Source organism: Adiantum capillus-veneris, chromosome 1 (genome assembly GCF_014529385.1).
Source record: "Adiantum capillus-veneris isolate H3 chromosome 1, ASM1452938v2, whole genome shotgun sequence".
Classification (NCBI taxonomy): Eukaryota; Viridiplantae; Streptophyta; class Polypodiopsida; order Polypodiales; family Pteridaceae; genus Adiantum; species Adiantum capillus-veneris.
Genome location: NC_140931.1, coordinates 135,456,316 through 135,472,669, shown reverse-complemented (window position 1 = coordinate 135,472,669; position 16,354 = coordinate 135,456,316). Strand labels below are relative to the sequence as shown.

General features: G+C 43.5%; 1 protein-coding gene across 3 annotated transcripts; it reads left to right on the top strand.

Moving 5' to 3' along the window:
• The first annotated feature begins 1,138 nt into the window (after nucleotides 1–1,138).
• Nucleotides 1,139–15,984, top strand: LOC147465622 (phosphatidylinositol 4-phosphate 5-kinase 9-like). Of its 3 annotated transcripts, none has more exons than XM_086520968.1 (9): nucleotides 1,139–1,557; nucleotides 1,791–3,507; nucleotides 3,606–3,773; nucleotides 4,157–4,322; nucleotides 4,865–4,975; nucleotides 5,065–5,252; nucleotides 14,870–14,946; nucleotides 15,035–15,200; nucleotides 15,281–15,984. In XM_086520968.1, exons 2-9 carry the CDS (start codon nucleotides 2,285–2,287, stop codon nucleotides 15,552–15,554), a joined length of 2,373 nt encoding a protein of 790 aa, XP_086377094.1. In that variant the 5' UTR covers nucleotides 1,139–1,557; nucleotides 1,791–2,284; the 3' UTR covers nucleotides 15,555–15,984. The 3 variants fall into 3 exon arrangements, with proteins under 3 accessions (XP_086377094.1, XP_086377089.1, XP_086377091.1); XM_086520963.1 differs by having other exon boundaries at nucleotides 1,141–1,557; nucleotides 14,792–14,946; XM_086520965.1 differs by having other exon boundaries at nucleotides 1,141–3,507; nucleotides 14,792–14,946.
• The last annotated feature ends 370 nt before the right edge of the window (nucleotides 15,985–16,354 follow it).

The window sequence follows — 16,354 nt, the reverse complement described above, 5'->3', positions numbered from 1 at the left end:
TATATTATCTTGGTAATATTTTTTTGTTGCTTGAGTTGCCATAGAGAGCAACTCAACGAGCTTGCTTGAGTGGTTACGTGAACGAATGTGGATGTTATTACTCCCACGACATAGGTTCGAAACTTACGTTCTCTTTTGAAAGGGAAGCAAATTCCAAAGGAGCGTAAAGAGAATCCGTAGGAATCTCACAATGAATGAATGAATATGACATGGGGCCATGAAGAATGGTAAGCTCTTCTTCTTTTAATCTTGCAAAAAAGGCAATTATGTTAAAAAGTACTGAAGCGATTCATCTCTGAAACCAACTCAAATTCCAGTTTTAATATCTTGTATTGATAAACAATTAGTCTGCTTATGAAAAGCTACAATTTTTTTTTAATCTTTGGAGAAATTTAACCTCACAACTAGGGGTATTTTGAAAATTTTGAAGGGCTTTTTGGGAATTTGTGACATAAATTTTGGGGGTATTTTGGAAATTTCCATAAATTAGAGGGGTATTTTGGTAATTTTCCCTAATCAATTTTAGTATTTGTCACAAACAAAAGAGCAAAATTTGAAACTTTATGGGCTAACTCACCCCCTTCCTGTGGGTTCATTGTAATGTTTTATTTCAGCATCTTTTAATACAATTCAACTTTTCTCGATTTTTTTTTTTTTGAAACTTTAAAGCAGGGTGAGAAAGGGTTCTTGAATAGCGATGAGAGGGACTGTAGCTCTTGCATTGAAGGGAAGCACCGGTTCACATGGGTGTGGGGAGAAGGGCTGGCACACAAGTTTTGACCGTTGCCATCTTGCCCGTTGTGCGCTTTATGCATAGCCTTTGCATTTACTGCGTTCACACCTGATCGCCAGCTGGCAGATATGAAGCCGTGACACGTCAGCAACGTGAGGGTGGCTAAAAATAAAAACAATGCTTCCGACATCATATAAAAAAACAAATTATATTTTTTCAAAAAGCAGATTGGCCTGCAATTAGCTGTACTTAGAAAAAAAAGAAATGCCGTTAATATGTGATTGGTCGGGAATGATTTTTTTGTGTTTTTCTGGGCTCGAGAATGCGAAAGCAATTACAGCTCATTTTGATGTTGTTGCGCGAGGTTGCCTTGAGAAATCCCTCTCTCTCTCTCTCTCTCTCTCTCTCTCTCTGTCTGTCTTTCTCTGCGCGCGCGTACTCCAGCGGCCCAGCCGCTCTCTCTCTCTTTCTTTCTCTCTCTCTCTCTCTCTCTCTCTCTCTCTCTCGTCTGCACACAGTCGAACACGTAGTACTCTCCTGCCTTCCCCCCCCGCCCCCCACACACACACTTTCCCGCTTTCCAATACCACCTCTCCCTCCCTCCCTCCCTTCCCCAACCCCAAGCTCGCCCCTCCACGCGGGCCTGTTTAAACAATTGTATACCTCTGGTGGACCTAGATCTCCATCGCCAGGACATCGGGTTCGCCGCCTGCAAAAGAACGGAGGCAAAATCTCACCCCCTCCAAGGCGGGCCTCCATTCCAGAAAAAACCATTTTTGGCAGTTCCATCTTGTTGAGGCCCTTTTCATTGCTCTATCCACCTGGTTCGCCTCTTGTGCTTTCTCTGATCGGTTTTGGTCATAATCTTCCATTCTCGCGTTAATGCAGGATCTGCTTTGAACTCTCCGTACTTCGCTTGATTAATCTGCATGATTAATGTTATGTATGACATGCCCGCCGTTACCATGCAGGCTGTAGTTGCATGCAGATAACTGCCCATGGATCCACCTTAAAACGCCTGCAATAAATGAAGTTTCTCCTTTTTCATTGCCGACAGGTATTTCTATTATCAAAACAGGAACGACAGATATTTCAAATATCAAAGCAGGAACCGACATGTATTTCTAATACCTTCAGGAACCTACCAGAGATTAGTGATTTGCATGCAATAAATGCTGTATTCCAGCATGCACTTCAGGGTTTCACTGACAGCTTAAAGAGGCTTGCTCTGAATCAAATACCTTGTGCCCGGCTACGGGGTGCCATCTTAATAATTGACTTTCTGATCATCTAAAGCAGCTTCAATGGTAAAGCTATATATCAATTTGCTATTGGCAGACCATTTCAGATTGATCTGAATGAATTTTGCACCACGACAACTTCACAGTGGCGACTTTTCAAGATCAAGTTGAGGGCCAACGAGGGTCTGCCCCCCTTTATCAGTCTCCACGCGTGCTGAAATTAAAAAACCTTTTTAATGAATTCCATCTACAGAGTAGAAAGGCAGCAGTGGCTCCTGACAATACAGCATTCTGTGAAGAGGCACTATATATGTCGGGTACTGGAATCGATACAGGCTTGAATGTACTGCAACCCCAAGAAGATGATCTTCGCTACATGTGCAGCATTGAAAAACCGTTTGGCTGCATAGACTTGACGTCTGAAGAGCTTGTGGGAGAGCGGTTGTTTCCAAATGGAGATATTTATGTGGGATGTTGGCATGGCAATCTTCCAGAAGGTAAGGGCAAGTATCTGTGGTCAGATGGAACAATGTATGAAGGTGAGTGGGTCAAAGGAAAGAAGTCAGGAAAGGGTCGAATTTCGTGGCCCTCTGGTGCCACGTATGAGGGTGACTTCATGGCAGGTTACATTCACGGAGTTGGGACCTACACAGGAGTTGATAATACCACGTACAGGGGAAGTTGGTATATGAATGAAAAGCGAGGACTTGGCACAAAAAGTTATGCTAATGGAGATGTGTATGAGGGTTCATGGAACCAAGGAGTTCCTGATGGAATGGGCAAATATCTGTGGAAAAATGGAAATGAGTATGTTGGAGAGTGGAAATCAGGAGCTATGTGTGGTAAAGGTACGTTGACATGGGCATGTGTGGATAAGTACAATGGACAATGGCTTGATGGTGTAGAACATGGTCATGGTATTTACACTTGGGTAGATGGAAGCTCGTATGTAGGAACTTGGAGCAGGGGATTGAAAGATGGAAAGGGTACCTTTTTCCCTCGGAGATCATCTTGTCCAGGTCACCCTTTATCAAACATTCAAGAATCAGAAGTATTAGGCACTGAAGGTTATAGATTTGGTGCAAGTCAGATACCCAGAAACTCCTCTGCATGTGAGAAAGAATATTGGAATGCAAGAGTTTGCAGAGTGTCGAGCCATGGCTCTTCCGTTGACAAAGTTACTGGCAGTGAGACAACAGGTTCTGACAATGGATTAGAGAACTGCCCTTCTTTTGAGAAGAGCTGCAGCTTTGATGATTCTTTTGACCGCATTGTGGGACAGGATGATGATGAACATGATGATGCAACAACAATGCATGATGATGAGCAGGATTCCTTTATAGCATTGACAGTTGTGAGAGAATATGTTCAGGGTGTGCTCATCAATGAGTTTGTGAAAGAAAGGTCAAGCATTGCAAAATCTCCTAAAAGGAGACCCAGGCATCATATAAAAGAACCTGTCAAACCTGGAGAGACAATCTTCAAAGGACATCAAAGTTATGACTTGATGCTGAACTTGCAATTAGGGATAAGGTGCTGATTTGCTTAAATTCATCCTTTAAAGTACTTATTACACCATTTTGAGAATGCATTTACAGACTCTGATACAGGTCCTTCTTTGTTTGTTTCAGATATACAGTAGGAAAGATTACTCCGGAACCAAGACGTGAGATTTCTACTGCTGACTTTGGTCCCAAAGCACGAATTTGGATGCACTTTCCCAGGGAAGGATCCCAGCTTACCCCCCCTCATCAGTCAACAGACTTTAAGTGGAAAGACTACTGCCCGGTGGTCTTCAGGTCCTTAGATTTCCAACTTTTTATTTGTATTGCAAGCATGCACTCTTTGCATTGTGCATATGCAAAGTTTTGCATGACGTAGCAAGTGAATCATAGACATAGCTGCTATTTCTGTCACTCGAGGAATTTGTGGGAGTCTCGGACTTGCAAGGTGCTTAAGTTCAGCAGGTGGAACATTTTGTTTAACTTTATGGTTCTTCAGGGTAAATATATATGCAATTGTACGCCATATCACAACTATTCTTCTGTTTATCATCTTGGTGTCGTTTTCATAGTTGACATTGCTGGATGCATTTTAGGTTTGCCATGATGGGTTGTGTCATACAAAATTTTGTTGCGCACAATTTTTCAAACTCTGCAAGTTTTGCTTTGTGTTTTCACAGGTACTTGCGGGAGCTGTTTAAGATTGATACGGCTGACTACATGCTGTCTATTTGTGGAAATAGTGGATTAAGGGAACTCTCTTCCCCTGGAAAAAGTGGAAGTGTATTCTATCTTTCTCACGATGACCGTTTCATGATCAAAACCATGAGAAAAGCTGAGGTCAAGGTATGTTTATCTGTTCCTTTCTGCTTTAGCAGCTAGAAACTAACCCACTGTATTTCTTGTGTAGATGGGCATAGCAATATTTTCATATATGATGCTTACAAGATTGCACATGTTTGCTCCCCAAGTTGGTTCAAGATCTAGTTTTTGAATGCTTTATAGACCAAAGTAGTTTGTTTTTTTCTCTTTAAACTGAAGTGGTAAGAGATGTTTTGGGTATGTCTTTGTTTTATTGGTGGAGTAGTTTCCAGGTTTGAGCATGGTTCTTATTATGCTACAGTGACTTCTGTTTCATTCGAGGTGTGCTGACTGAGTTGGACCTATTTGAAGTTGTCTTTATGCAAAGACCAATGTTTAATACTTTAAGATTCATCAATGAAGTTGGATTAAGTGATCGTAAAGTGTTTTTCTTTTCAGAATCTTGGTTTTGCAAAAAAGGCTGTCCTTTCAATGTGACATGTTAATGGTCTTGAGTAGAGTCCGTCTTGAGTAAAGGTTTATCTTTATTTCATTGAATGTTTAAATAAAGCTTTTGTGTAATCCAGGTTTTACTTGGAATGCTTCCAAACTATTATGATCATGTTCAAAAGTTTGAGAATACCCTTATCACAAAGTTTTTTGGTCTACATCGAATTAAGCCTGCTGGTGGCCAGAAGGTTTGATTGCCTATGTCAGAGATACAAGTATCCATAGTGGGATTTGCAGAATTACATGGGAGGCTTAGGTTTCTGTTTTTGTGATTTAGGTTCGGTTTGTAGTCATGGGAAATATGTTTTGCACGGAGCTGCGAATTCATCGAAGGTTTGATTTAAAAGGGTCTTCTCAAGGACGTTCTGCTGACAAGCTGGAAATGGATGAGAACACAACTTTGAAGGATTTGGATTTGGACTTTGTGTTTCGTCTAGAGCCTTCATGGCGACAAGATTTGCTAAGGTTGGTAGCATTTGACCTTCAAACTACTTCTTCACCATGAAGAGTTATTTTCTCTTAAAATACCTTCTTGTATCCTGATTGCCTCTGCATGATTTGTAGAATGTCTGTTACGTAGATTGACTTTTGAAAGGTTGGAATGCAAAGACAAGATTATTGTTGACAATATTTTTGCAAATATTAAAGCTGAGTCTGTAAACCACTATTTATATTTGCTGGTTTCTTTCCCTCGATTTTTATTTCATTTTTGGGACCCTCTTGTTAAAATCACAAATGCTCGGAAATTGAATGGCGAGTGTGAAATGGCCGTTGGTTGAGAGTTTCACTCGCAGGAGTCAAGGCCAGGCAACCACGAGATGGTTGGGCAGATCGGCACTAGAACTCCGATTAGTAAAGAAGTGGCTAGGCTTAGTTTAAGTCATTTAGGCCCCTCGGCAAGACTTTATAAGTTGGTGGGTACTAGGAATTAAACCAAAAGGAGCAAACTTGACACATGCCAGTAGGAGAGTAACCTGCAGGTCAACTCTCTCTCTCCAGAAACTCATCCCAAGAGGGGGCGCCCAAATTTGAGGATGGGGGCTGATTTTTATAAGTGTGCTCCACAGTGTGTGTGTGAGTAGTGGGTGCAGGTTATCACAACTTTAATGGAAAGCTTGCCTTCTCCCTCGTCTCATGTAGCGCGATGATTTGCTCTTGCGCATCTCTTTCTCCCTTTGCATAGATGGTAATGCCCCACTAGTTGGGCTTCTCAGATAACCATGAACAGTTCTAGGTTTTATATGCGTGTTTGCCAAGGCAAGAGCCTTTTGTACAGGAACCGGATTAGCTAATTGCCAATCCCCTTCAGGGACACACAGTTCCATCATGAAAAAATATGAAAACAAACAGATTTCTCGCGTGAAAACTCGTTCGATTTACAAGGGAAGTGTCCCATTGCGTGCAGGAGCTTCTGAGGCATGTGTAGATGTGTTTTTTCCGCTCAAAATGATTCGTAACAAAAAGTTACACTGTTGTATTTTTCTGCAAGTTTAGGGTTTCACACCTAAATTGCAAGATAATGCCAGGGGAGCCTCAAGAAAGCTATGGGCTGGTTTCATGGTTCCGTCGTCAGGAGAGAATCACTTTTTTCTCAAAAAGTGAGCCTTGGTTGGTTTTTGGCAAAGACACAAAGCACAGGATCTTAGAATTGCACTATGGTTGACAAGACAAATGACATTAAGGAAGAGGGTTCCCACATAACAAACAATGTTTGAGCGTGGCGAAAGTTCACGGCCACCCTTGTCTGTAGCTCTTGTTGATTTGAATGCTCCCAAGGTCAAGGGTTTATTCAGGACACAATTGGTTGCTGCTGTGAATGTGTTTTCATGGTTCCGTCGCCGGGAGAGAATCACTTTTTTCTCAAGAAGTGAGCCTTGGTTGGTAATTGCACTATGGTTGACAAGACGAATGACATCGGGGAAGAGGGTTTGTCTTCACAGGACATACAGGCTGTTCCTCCTCCAGTGTTTGAGCGTGGCGAAAGTTCACGGCCACCCCTGTTTGTAGCTCTTGTTGAGTTGAATGCTCCCAAGGTCAAGGGTTTATGACTAGGCAACTAGAAGAGGATGCATTCAGGACACAATTGGTTGCTGCTTTGAATGTGTTTTCTCAGTTGGTGCAAAATCCTAGGTTTATGGAATTTGTGCAAGCGTCACCAGTGTCACAACAAACAAGGCAACTGTCTCATGCAGTAGAGCTTTTGAGGCTCAAACCCAAGTCCCTCACGCGTCCCAGCAGGGCAAGGAGCACTCGCATGATGTGAAGTCAGTTGGGGCTCCAAGGCAAATTCCTTCTATCCACGAACAGGTGGCTAGGACGCAAGTTTCACAAGCCATACCGGTTCAGCCAGCCACCTTTTAAAGTCCAAATGCTGGTTTAAATGGACAAGGAATTAATTTCTAGGCTGTGCGTCAGGTTTTTCCATCACCCACAGTACATCCTGGGTATTTCTGGGGTGGATCTGTGTTTCAAAGCATGGTTGGTTATGCGTCTGGAAACAAGCAGTACATGCCAGGATCGGTCTTTGGGGGTATGCAGTGCATGATGCCAAACTCTATGTATGGTAACATTCCCCTCCACCAAGGGTTTCAAAGCAATCAGGGTCAGTTTGGGGTGCCACATGCCACTTTTGGTATGGCCCGTTTTTCCGACCAACAGGCAAATATTGCACTAGGGAATCAAAATGCTAATGGTCAAGGGGCACAAATGATCATCACCAGTGTACCCATGTTGCAGATGTAATAAACTTGGACACTCCAAGTTAAGATTCTACTGCGACACAGCAGAGATTCACTTCAAAACAGTTCACAATTCACAATTGATTCGACACGGCATGTAACAGACTTGGACACTCCAAGTCGAGAATCTGCCGCAGCAACACAAATAACCACTTCAAAACAGTTCACAGTTCACAATTGATTCGACACTGGCCCGACAGAGTTCCGTGCCTAGAGTTATTGGCCCCAAAGACTGGCGTCCCTTTCGGTATTTCTTTTTGTATTAATTTGTGTTCAAAGTACAAGAGTGCGGGCAAGCGCTTACACTCGGACTATGCGTCCAGATGCTCCGAGTTATGAGGCCTGCTCACATATTTAATGGTTACAAGGGATGCTAAAAACTGAAAATCAAAAGTCTAAAAATAAAGCAAAGGCTCTTTCTCTTACAAGCTCTCTCTTGAGCCAATAGAAAATAAAGCAAAAGTTTCTCTCTCTCTTTCCAATTTGCTTAGAGCAAATAAAGCAAAAGCTTTTTATCTGTGTGTGTGTGTGTGTGTGTGTGTGTGTGTGTGTGTGTAGGAAAGCAACAAAAAGCAATGCCAAAATCTGTTGCTAAAACAACCCGCAAAAAGTACCGCAATCGGCGGACGTCCATACAGTCTGTCATGCGTCTTGTATTTCGTGATTTTTGGGACTGGCAGCCACATCAGCATTTTCTTCCGGCTTGTGCAAGGTGTGTGTACACACGAGGCAGCCACGTCACCCATTTGTGACATACCCCCCTCTTGAAAGCATTGTAATCGCCCTCGATTGCGCCTGCAAAACAGACAGAAGCAATAAACTGCCTTAGAAGACACTGACTGTTAGTACCTATGCACTAGGAACACACATCTAGCACATGTACTAATCGACAGTCACATCACAGGACATCACATGACATTCAACATTCATTTGGATCTTAGACCATGATTTATCGGCAATGTAGTTAGCAATCGCATCTAGATCCACTCAGGACCTCATCAATGCCCGATTGACTAACCCCTATGGCAATCATGTCTTTTCGAGATCATTCATACCAAAATGTTGCAATCATTTCATCTATCAGTTTCTGCACTTAAAAACAAGTCAAGAACAAATGAGTTTCATATTCCGAAATTCCATATCATAAAGTCATACAACAGAATACTGTCAGCTCTCAGTATCCCTGAAGCTCAAAGAGACATCAGTGACTCTAGTACTCTGAAATCAAGGCATCTGTTGACAAGGAGCGGAGTAACTCCCCACTTGTGCACCCCACTGCACCAGATCTGCAGCCAAGCTGAATTCTGGGTTCCATTTCGAATAGATTATGCTAAACCAAAAGCTTCAAGGTAGAGTTTCACAATCTGAGTATCTGCTAGGTCCTCCTCCTCCATCCCTTTGCATCCAATGTAGGATAGTTCTTGAATTTAACCAAGAACCGCCTTCTCACTTTACCCTTATTCTTTGTGTCCTTATGTGCCAATATCTGTTCAGGAACAAGGATCTCCTCATTTTCCTCCACTTCGGGTTGCTCATCGGGCTCCCCATCTTCAGACACATCACCTTTGAAAGGTTTCAAGAGACTCACATGGAATGCATTGTGAATCCTCAAGTGTCAGGCAGTTTCAATCGAAAGGAGACATCATTGAACTTTTCAGAGATCTAGAAAGGTCCGTAGTATTGCATACTAAGATTTGGAAAAAGCCTCTCCTTTCCCTTCTTCTTTCTCAGGCGTGCCTTCTTAAAACGTAAGAGCACCCAATCATCCTCCTTCCGTTTCAAATCGCAGCGATGGCGATCCGCTGCCTTTTTCTGTCTTTCGTGAGATTTTTGCAAAGCCTCGAGGACCTTGGCAAAAGTCATGTCTAAGTCGCGCGTGTACTGTACTCACCGCTTGAAAAATCTTATCTTTCGTGATTAGGAAGGGTGGACCTTCGCAGCACCTTCAATAATCTCAAATGGCGCCTTCCCCGTCGAAGAGTGTATCGTGTTATTGTAGGCAAATTCCACCAAAGGTAGATACTTTTCCCATTGAGTCTTTTGATCCGAGATATAAGACTTGAATAAATCTAAAACACTAAGTTGGCAATCTCAGATTGCCCGTCAGTCTGCGGGTGGAAAGATGACGAGAATTGCAACCGCATGCCAATGTTCTCCCAAATTGCCTTTCGAAACAAACACGTAAATCTGGGGTCCCTGTTGGAGACAATCGTCTCAGACATGCCATGTAATCTGAAAATTTGGGCCACAAACAGTCTCGCTAAGTGATCCGGCTTGACTCATCCTTCTTGAGTCTCGACTCTCGGCCAAAAGACCATGGTGGTAGCAATGCTGCGGTGACCCGTAAAAGGCGGACAGTGGCATTCAGTAATAACCTTTTCCCTCAATGGCTGTGTAACACACAACATGGTTTTTCTCATCAAGTAGCCATCCCGAATGGAATATCCCGCTACTGTCTCCCCATCCCGTATCCGTGTGAAAACGTCTGAAAAATCCGGATCTGTGGCATACTGGTCGACCATATCCTCGAAGCTCCTATGACGTATCGCGGAAATAGCCAGATTCAAAGGCTTCCGAGACAAAGCATTTGCCACGAAATTCTTCTGTCCCTGAACATGGACAATCTGGAAGTGAAACTGTGACAAGATGTTCGCCCACCGCATCTGCTTTTCGATAGTTGCTTCTGTGACAAGAAGTAGCGTAAACTCTGATGGTCTGTAAAGACAGTAAAATCCGCTCCGAGTAGGTAGTGCCGCCACTGAGTAAGAGCATGGATAACCGCTAAAAGCTCTTTCTCATAAATCTGTGTTGTCAATTCTGGCCTTGAGAACAATCGGCTCTCATAAGCAATGACATGGCCTTCTTGCATTAAGACTGTACCCAGACTACGACCACAAGCATCACAATATACTTCAAATGACTTCTGCAAGTCCGGCAAAGTCAAAACTGGTCCCGTAGTCAATTTCTCTTTCAATGTCTGAAAGGCAGTCACCTCTGTGGATCCCCACGAGAAAGGGACTCCTTTCTGTGTCAAGATATGCATAGGGGAAGCAACCTCTGCAAACTTTCGAATGAACCGCCTGTAGTACAAACACAATCCCAAGAAGCTTCTAACTTCATGGACATTCTTCAAATCCGGCCAATCACGGATAGTCTCTATCTTGGCCGGATCCATTTGCACTCCTGCTCCTGGCACAATGTGTCCCAAAAAGTGTATCTCTAGTAGGAAAAATTCGCTTTTCTTCGCATTAATCACTAACTTGTGATCTTGTAATGCCTGAAAGACCTGAAGCAAATGATCTCTATGTTGTGCTCATCCTTGGAGAAAACAACGATATCGTCAAAGAAAGTGCCAACAAATAGCCTGTACTCTTTAAAAATCCTGTCCATCATCCGATTAAATGTCGCAGGAGCATTGGTTAGGCAAAAAGGCATCACCAAAAACTCAAATAACCCAAAAGTCGTCCGAAAGACTGTCTTGTAGACGTCTCCTGGCGCGATTCGGATATGATGATATCCGCTCTTCAAATCAATCTTGCTAAAGCACGAGGGTCCGTGTAATCTGTCGAGTATATCATCGATCCTAGGAATCGGAAATCTGTTCTTGATGGTGATTTTGTTGAGAGCTCTATAATCGATGCACATTCTCCAAGATCCATCTTTCTTCAAAACCAGCAACACTGGAGAGCAATACAATGAAGTAGTAGGTTGGACAAGACCCTTTTCCAAGAGGTCTTTCACTTGGTTCCTAATCTCTTCGTTCTGGGCCCGGCTCACACGGTAAGGGGCCGGTTCGGTGGTGTGCTGCCAGGTATCAGATCAATAGTATGATCTTCAGGACGAGCAGGTGGTAACTTGCCTGGCAGGCCCTCTAAGAAGCAATCGGCATGAGAGTGGGGAAAATCTTGCCGTTCTTTATCAAGTCAGACATATTTGTCCTATCCTCATCACTCAACTCTTTCAAAAAGATTGAGTAAACAAACAGACTGGATTTCATTAACTTTGAAATGGCCAAAGCCGATACAATTGCGACAGACTCGCCCTTAAGTACAATGGTTTTGCCCTTCTCTGTGGGCAATGTTGCTTTCCTCGCCCGATAGTCGACCACGGCGTTGTTCTTGTGGCACCAGGGAATTCCCAAGAGGACATCACAACCTTCCAAAGGCATTATGTAAGAGGCCTCATGCCCCAAATACCCCCGACAATGCAACCGAAGTTTGCCAATGACAGGTGTAATGGCTACATCCTTGCCGGGTGCCGCTAGAACTGCCTCCGCAAGTGGTCCCATCCAATCGGGAGTGATCTTGAGCCGCGTCGCCAATTCCGGTGAAATGAAGTTGGCCTTGGCTCCTCCATCAAAGAAGATCAGGGCTTCTTGGTCTTTCACTTTGCCCCAGGCTCGGCAAAGTTCTGTACTCTCGTCCGACGTGCTGGGATCGATACCCACGCAATCTTGAACTAGTCCTGTTTTCATCTTGCCTTTTCTTCCACGTTCCTTAGCTGCTCTCGAACTCTCAGGCCCTTTGTTGTCCTTGTCGTTCTGTTCTTTCTGTGCTTCTCTAGGGCACTTCGCGGAGGTATGTCCAGTTTCCTCGCATCCAAAGCACTTCCGTTCTTTGATGTAGCGAGCTCTCCTGTGAGGAGTAAGCTTGGGTCGTGCATCCTTCTTTTCTGGGTTGCCTTCCTCTTTCTACTTTCATTTGTCGAAGTCTGTTCGGCTCTTTGTGTCATGATCTCATCGGTGGGGTAGGTTAGACTGCCAGAGTGAATGGCAAAACCCTGTTTCTCATGACTCATTAGCTCCTGAATAGAAGCTGACTTTTGTTCCAAGTAGTGATCTCGGATCTCTGTAGGAAGATCCAAGGTAAACCGCTCAATCTGTTCCTTGAACAAGATCTTCTTAAATGAAGAGGCAGGTAGAAAGAGCTCCAGAATCTCTCGCAATAAGTGTTCACTGTATCCTTCTTGGTCATCCGAAGATGGTTCCAAGCAGTTTGTATATCACGTTCATACTCTCGAGTCAGCCAAGAAGAAATAAAAAGCCTCTTGAATTGCAACCATTTAACTGGCGCAGTCTTGTTTAATAGAAGCGTGGACCACCAAGTTCTAGCATTCCCCTTAAAGTAAGAGGCAGCACTCCGAATCTTAGAGTGCTGTCAGTAATGCCCTCCCGCGAAAGCGATGTCAAATTGCTGTACAAAAGACCAAAGCCTTTGAAGCATCTCTATATCTAGAAAACGTGTCAAATTTAATTGACTGTCCACCTTGCTTAAACTCTCGGACTTTCTTGCTTTTGTCTTCCATAAAGTCATACTGGTTGGCTTTATAGAAATTCTTCTTCTTTGCATAAAAGTTTCTATCGTCAGAGTCTGAACTGTCTGTAGAACTGTCACTCATAGGACGAGTCCTCTGTAGAACTGTCACTCACAGGGTGAGATTTAGTTTTCTTTGCCTTTTTCTTGCCCCATGGCTTTTCGGTTTTAGTTGTCGTGGTGGCTAGTTGTATATAGATTTTCCGATGTCACCTTTGGGCCTGCTCTGAGAGAGAGAGAGAGAGAGAGAGAGAGAGAGAGAGAGAGAGAGAGAGAGAGAGAGAGAGAGATGAAATGAAAAGATATATTAACGTCTACAAAAGGCCAAAATGACCTATGAGACCAAAACGATTACAATGGTGAGTCTAATACCAAGTTTGGGTACAAACAAAGAAAGCTACTAACTAAAAACTGAGATAGGAGTGCTACCGACTCCTATGGGTGGCTGGTAAGCTGAGCAATGGTATAATGCCACAAAGGTACAAAGTGGGGATAAGTGTCACCATGATACAAAATAGCAGTAGCATGAAGCCTATCCTGATCGACACTCTGGGTGTCATGCTAGAATCTTGTGGATCCTCTGCTGCAATCTTTGTCGGTGCTGCGTGGCTCCCCTTCTCATTCGTGGTCGTCTCGATCTCTCCAACTCTATGGCTCGATCAATGAGAGTACCACTGGTGTGTGTATGGGTGGGAACCGAGCTCTGTGGTGGTGGTGGCCCCTCTGGCTCTGTGGTACTCGGACTGAAGAAATCTGAGATGCGTCTCTGGGACCGTCTCTATCTATGCCCTCTCAATAGAGAGTCCTATGTCTCCGTATCTCAAGTAGAAATAATCCGAGACATCTCTGATCCTGATATCTCATGACTCTATCTAACGAGTCAAAACCATCTCTGAATAAACAGTGAAAGCGTCCCCGAATCTCATAGTAGACTGTGCAGTGACATATCAAGTGAAACTCTGTCTCTGGCTCTGCATGGCATAACTGACATATCCTCTTGTCTGCTGGTATGCCTCTGAATCTACCTGTCTCAATCCTAAGCTGGTGTGAAGATGTGCGTATCTGGCCTGTGGCACATCGTAACCCATGAAATAGATGTGTGTCCATGTAGCTGGGCCTTGTGACAAATCTGTCTGTCGTGAGTTGGAGAAGATGCTCTTTATTGAAAGCCCTCTTCGTACCCAACTCCCGTGATGGCTCTATCCATGTCCTCCTGGTATCAAGCTGGATAAGATCCTGTCGAATGAGTCTAGTAATCTCCATCCGTGTAAGAGCCAAAGATGTGCATCAAGAGAATACTAGAAAGGGGGCAGCCTGTCCATGCTGAAACCATGCCTCTGAAAGCATGAGCTCATCTGTGCATACCAACATGATGTATCTCCCTGTAATGCCAGCTGTCTGGATGACTCAAGAGCAAGCCTAGCATATCTGTCCCTGGTGGTGTCCCATAAGCTGTGTACAAATGATACTGATCTGGTAAGTGCCTCACTTTCCATAGGTGGGGCAGCCAGCTCTGTTCGTATGATGTCATGTGGAACTAAGGTCTTGGCTCTAATCAGCCTAGAAATCATAGATACTAAGGGCCTCTCCATATTACTCCATCCAGCACTGTCAATAGATGGTCCCCAAACCTGAATCCCGTAGTGCATAACTGAAGCGACCAAAGTGTCAAAGAGCCAGAGCTTTGTTTGAGGTTCCTGGAACTGAACCTGCGAACAAATCCTCTCTAAACCGCCTAGGGCTGCATAGGCACCGAGTCAATATATATATATATATATATATATATATATATATATATATATATATATATAGATAGATAGATAGATAGATAGATAGATAGATAGATAGATAGAGAGAGAGAGAGAGAGAGAGAGAGAGAGAGAGTTTTACAGGCAGATTGATTGTGATTGCAAGTTTCTAGAGTCCGAGCGTATAATGGATTAGAGTTTTGCAGGCAGATTGATTGTGATTGCAAGTTTCTAGAGTCCGAGCGTATAATGGATTACAGCCTCTTGTTGGGCCTCCATTTCAGGGCTCCACAATTTCCCGCCATTTTTTCATCAGAGCCATCCTGCCAAGCAGATACAGCAGTTAACGGAGTCAAGGATGGTATACTTGCAACATTGAATGTTTGCTTACTTGTAATGAGGTTCATACTCCTCACTTATCATCTGTGTTCTGTTTGTGTGTACTTCAGAAACCGTCAACGAGGCTGCACAAACGCCTTCCAATGGATTAGTTCTTGTTGCACATAAACCACAAAAGTCTGTTCTACCTGCAGGCTCGCATGTGAGAGGTAGTCCATTAAGAGCTCCTGCAGCTGGCAACAAGGAGGTTGATCTTTTGTTACCAGGAACTGCAAGGTTTGTGTGTGTGTGTGTTCAGTTCTAATGGTGTATGGCCCTCATTATTTCAGTACGTCACATAAACTTTTTCTTAGCAGATTGCGGGTTCAGTTAGGTGTTAACATGCCAGCAAGGGCAGATCGCAGGCCACGAGGCACAGGAAAAGATCAAGAGTTTGGGGAAGTTTATGATGTGGTGCTCTATCTTGGAATTATCGATATTCTGCAGGAGTATGATGTGGGCAAGAAATTGGAGCACGCATACAAATCCCTTCAGTTCGACTCTCTTTCGATCTCAGCTGTGGATCCGAGTCTGTATTCAAAGCGTTTCCAGGATTTCATTCGGAAGACATTTCCAGACAGCTGGGATTAGAGATGGCCATCGTAGCACTGCCTCCACATCGTCCAAGGTTAACCATACCTTCTTGATACTTTTTTGGGGTAAAGATGGGGTGAGTTTTGTTGTTGTGATGAGTCCGATTACGGATAACAAGAGTGGGCGAAGCAAATATACCATACAGCATCTCCCAAGCACTATGGTCTCCCACTTCATTCAACTTAAGCAAGTGCCTTGAGAGCTATACGAATTAAAGCAAGTCCAGTGCTGTTCCATTCTTTGGAATGCTTACAGAGTTGTTGAGTCTCTGTGCTCTTGGAGAACAGAATTACGCCAACAGAGTTGTATAGTCAAGAAGAGGCAAGCCTGCTTTGCAGCTAACAAATTTTTTTTTGGGCCTTTTCAGGCAGCCTTGTAATGTGCATAGATAACAATCTAATGTGAAAGCAGTTACCATTTTTTTATACGAGTCTGTTTTTGAATGGTCTTTTGTATCTTGCAAGAGGTGGGAAATTGGATGTTTATATTTATAAGACTTTAACCCTTTAATATGATCTGCAATCTTGTTGATGTGAGTGCCTCCCTTGTTAAATGGCACCTCTTTGAAGATGAGTCTTTTATACTCTCAACTGAAGTAAAGTGAAACTTCGTGCTCGTCTTTGTTCCTTTGTATTGAAAAGGTAATGGCTTGTAGCGGTAATGGCTTGTAGCGTTTGGTGGCTGTATTCAAAGCATCTTTTAGAAGACAAAAGAGTGTAAGATTCAACCACAACTTTTTGTCCTCCTATGCAAACTGAGTGACTTGGGAGGGCTATGGCACAATTATAATTGGGATA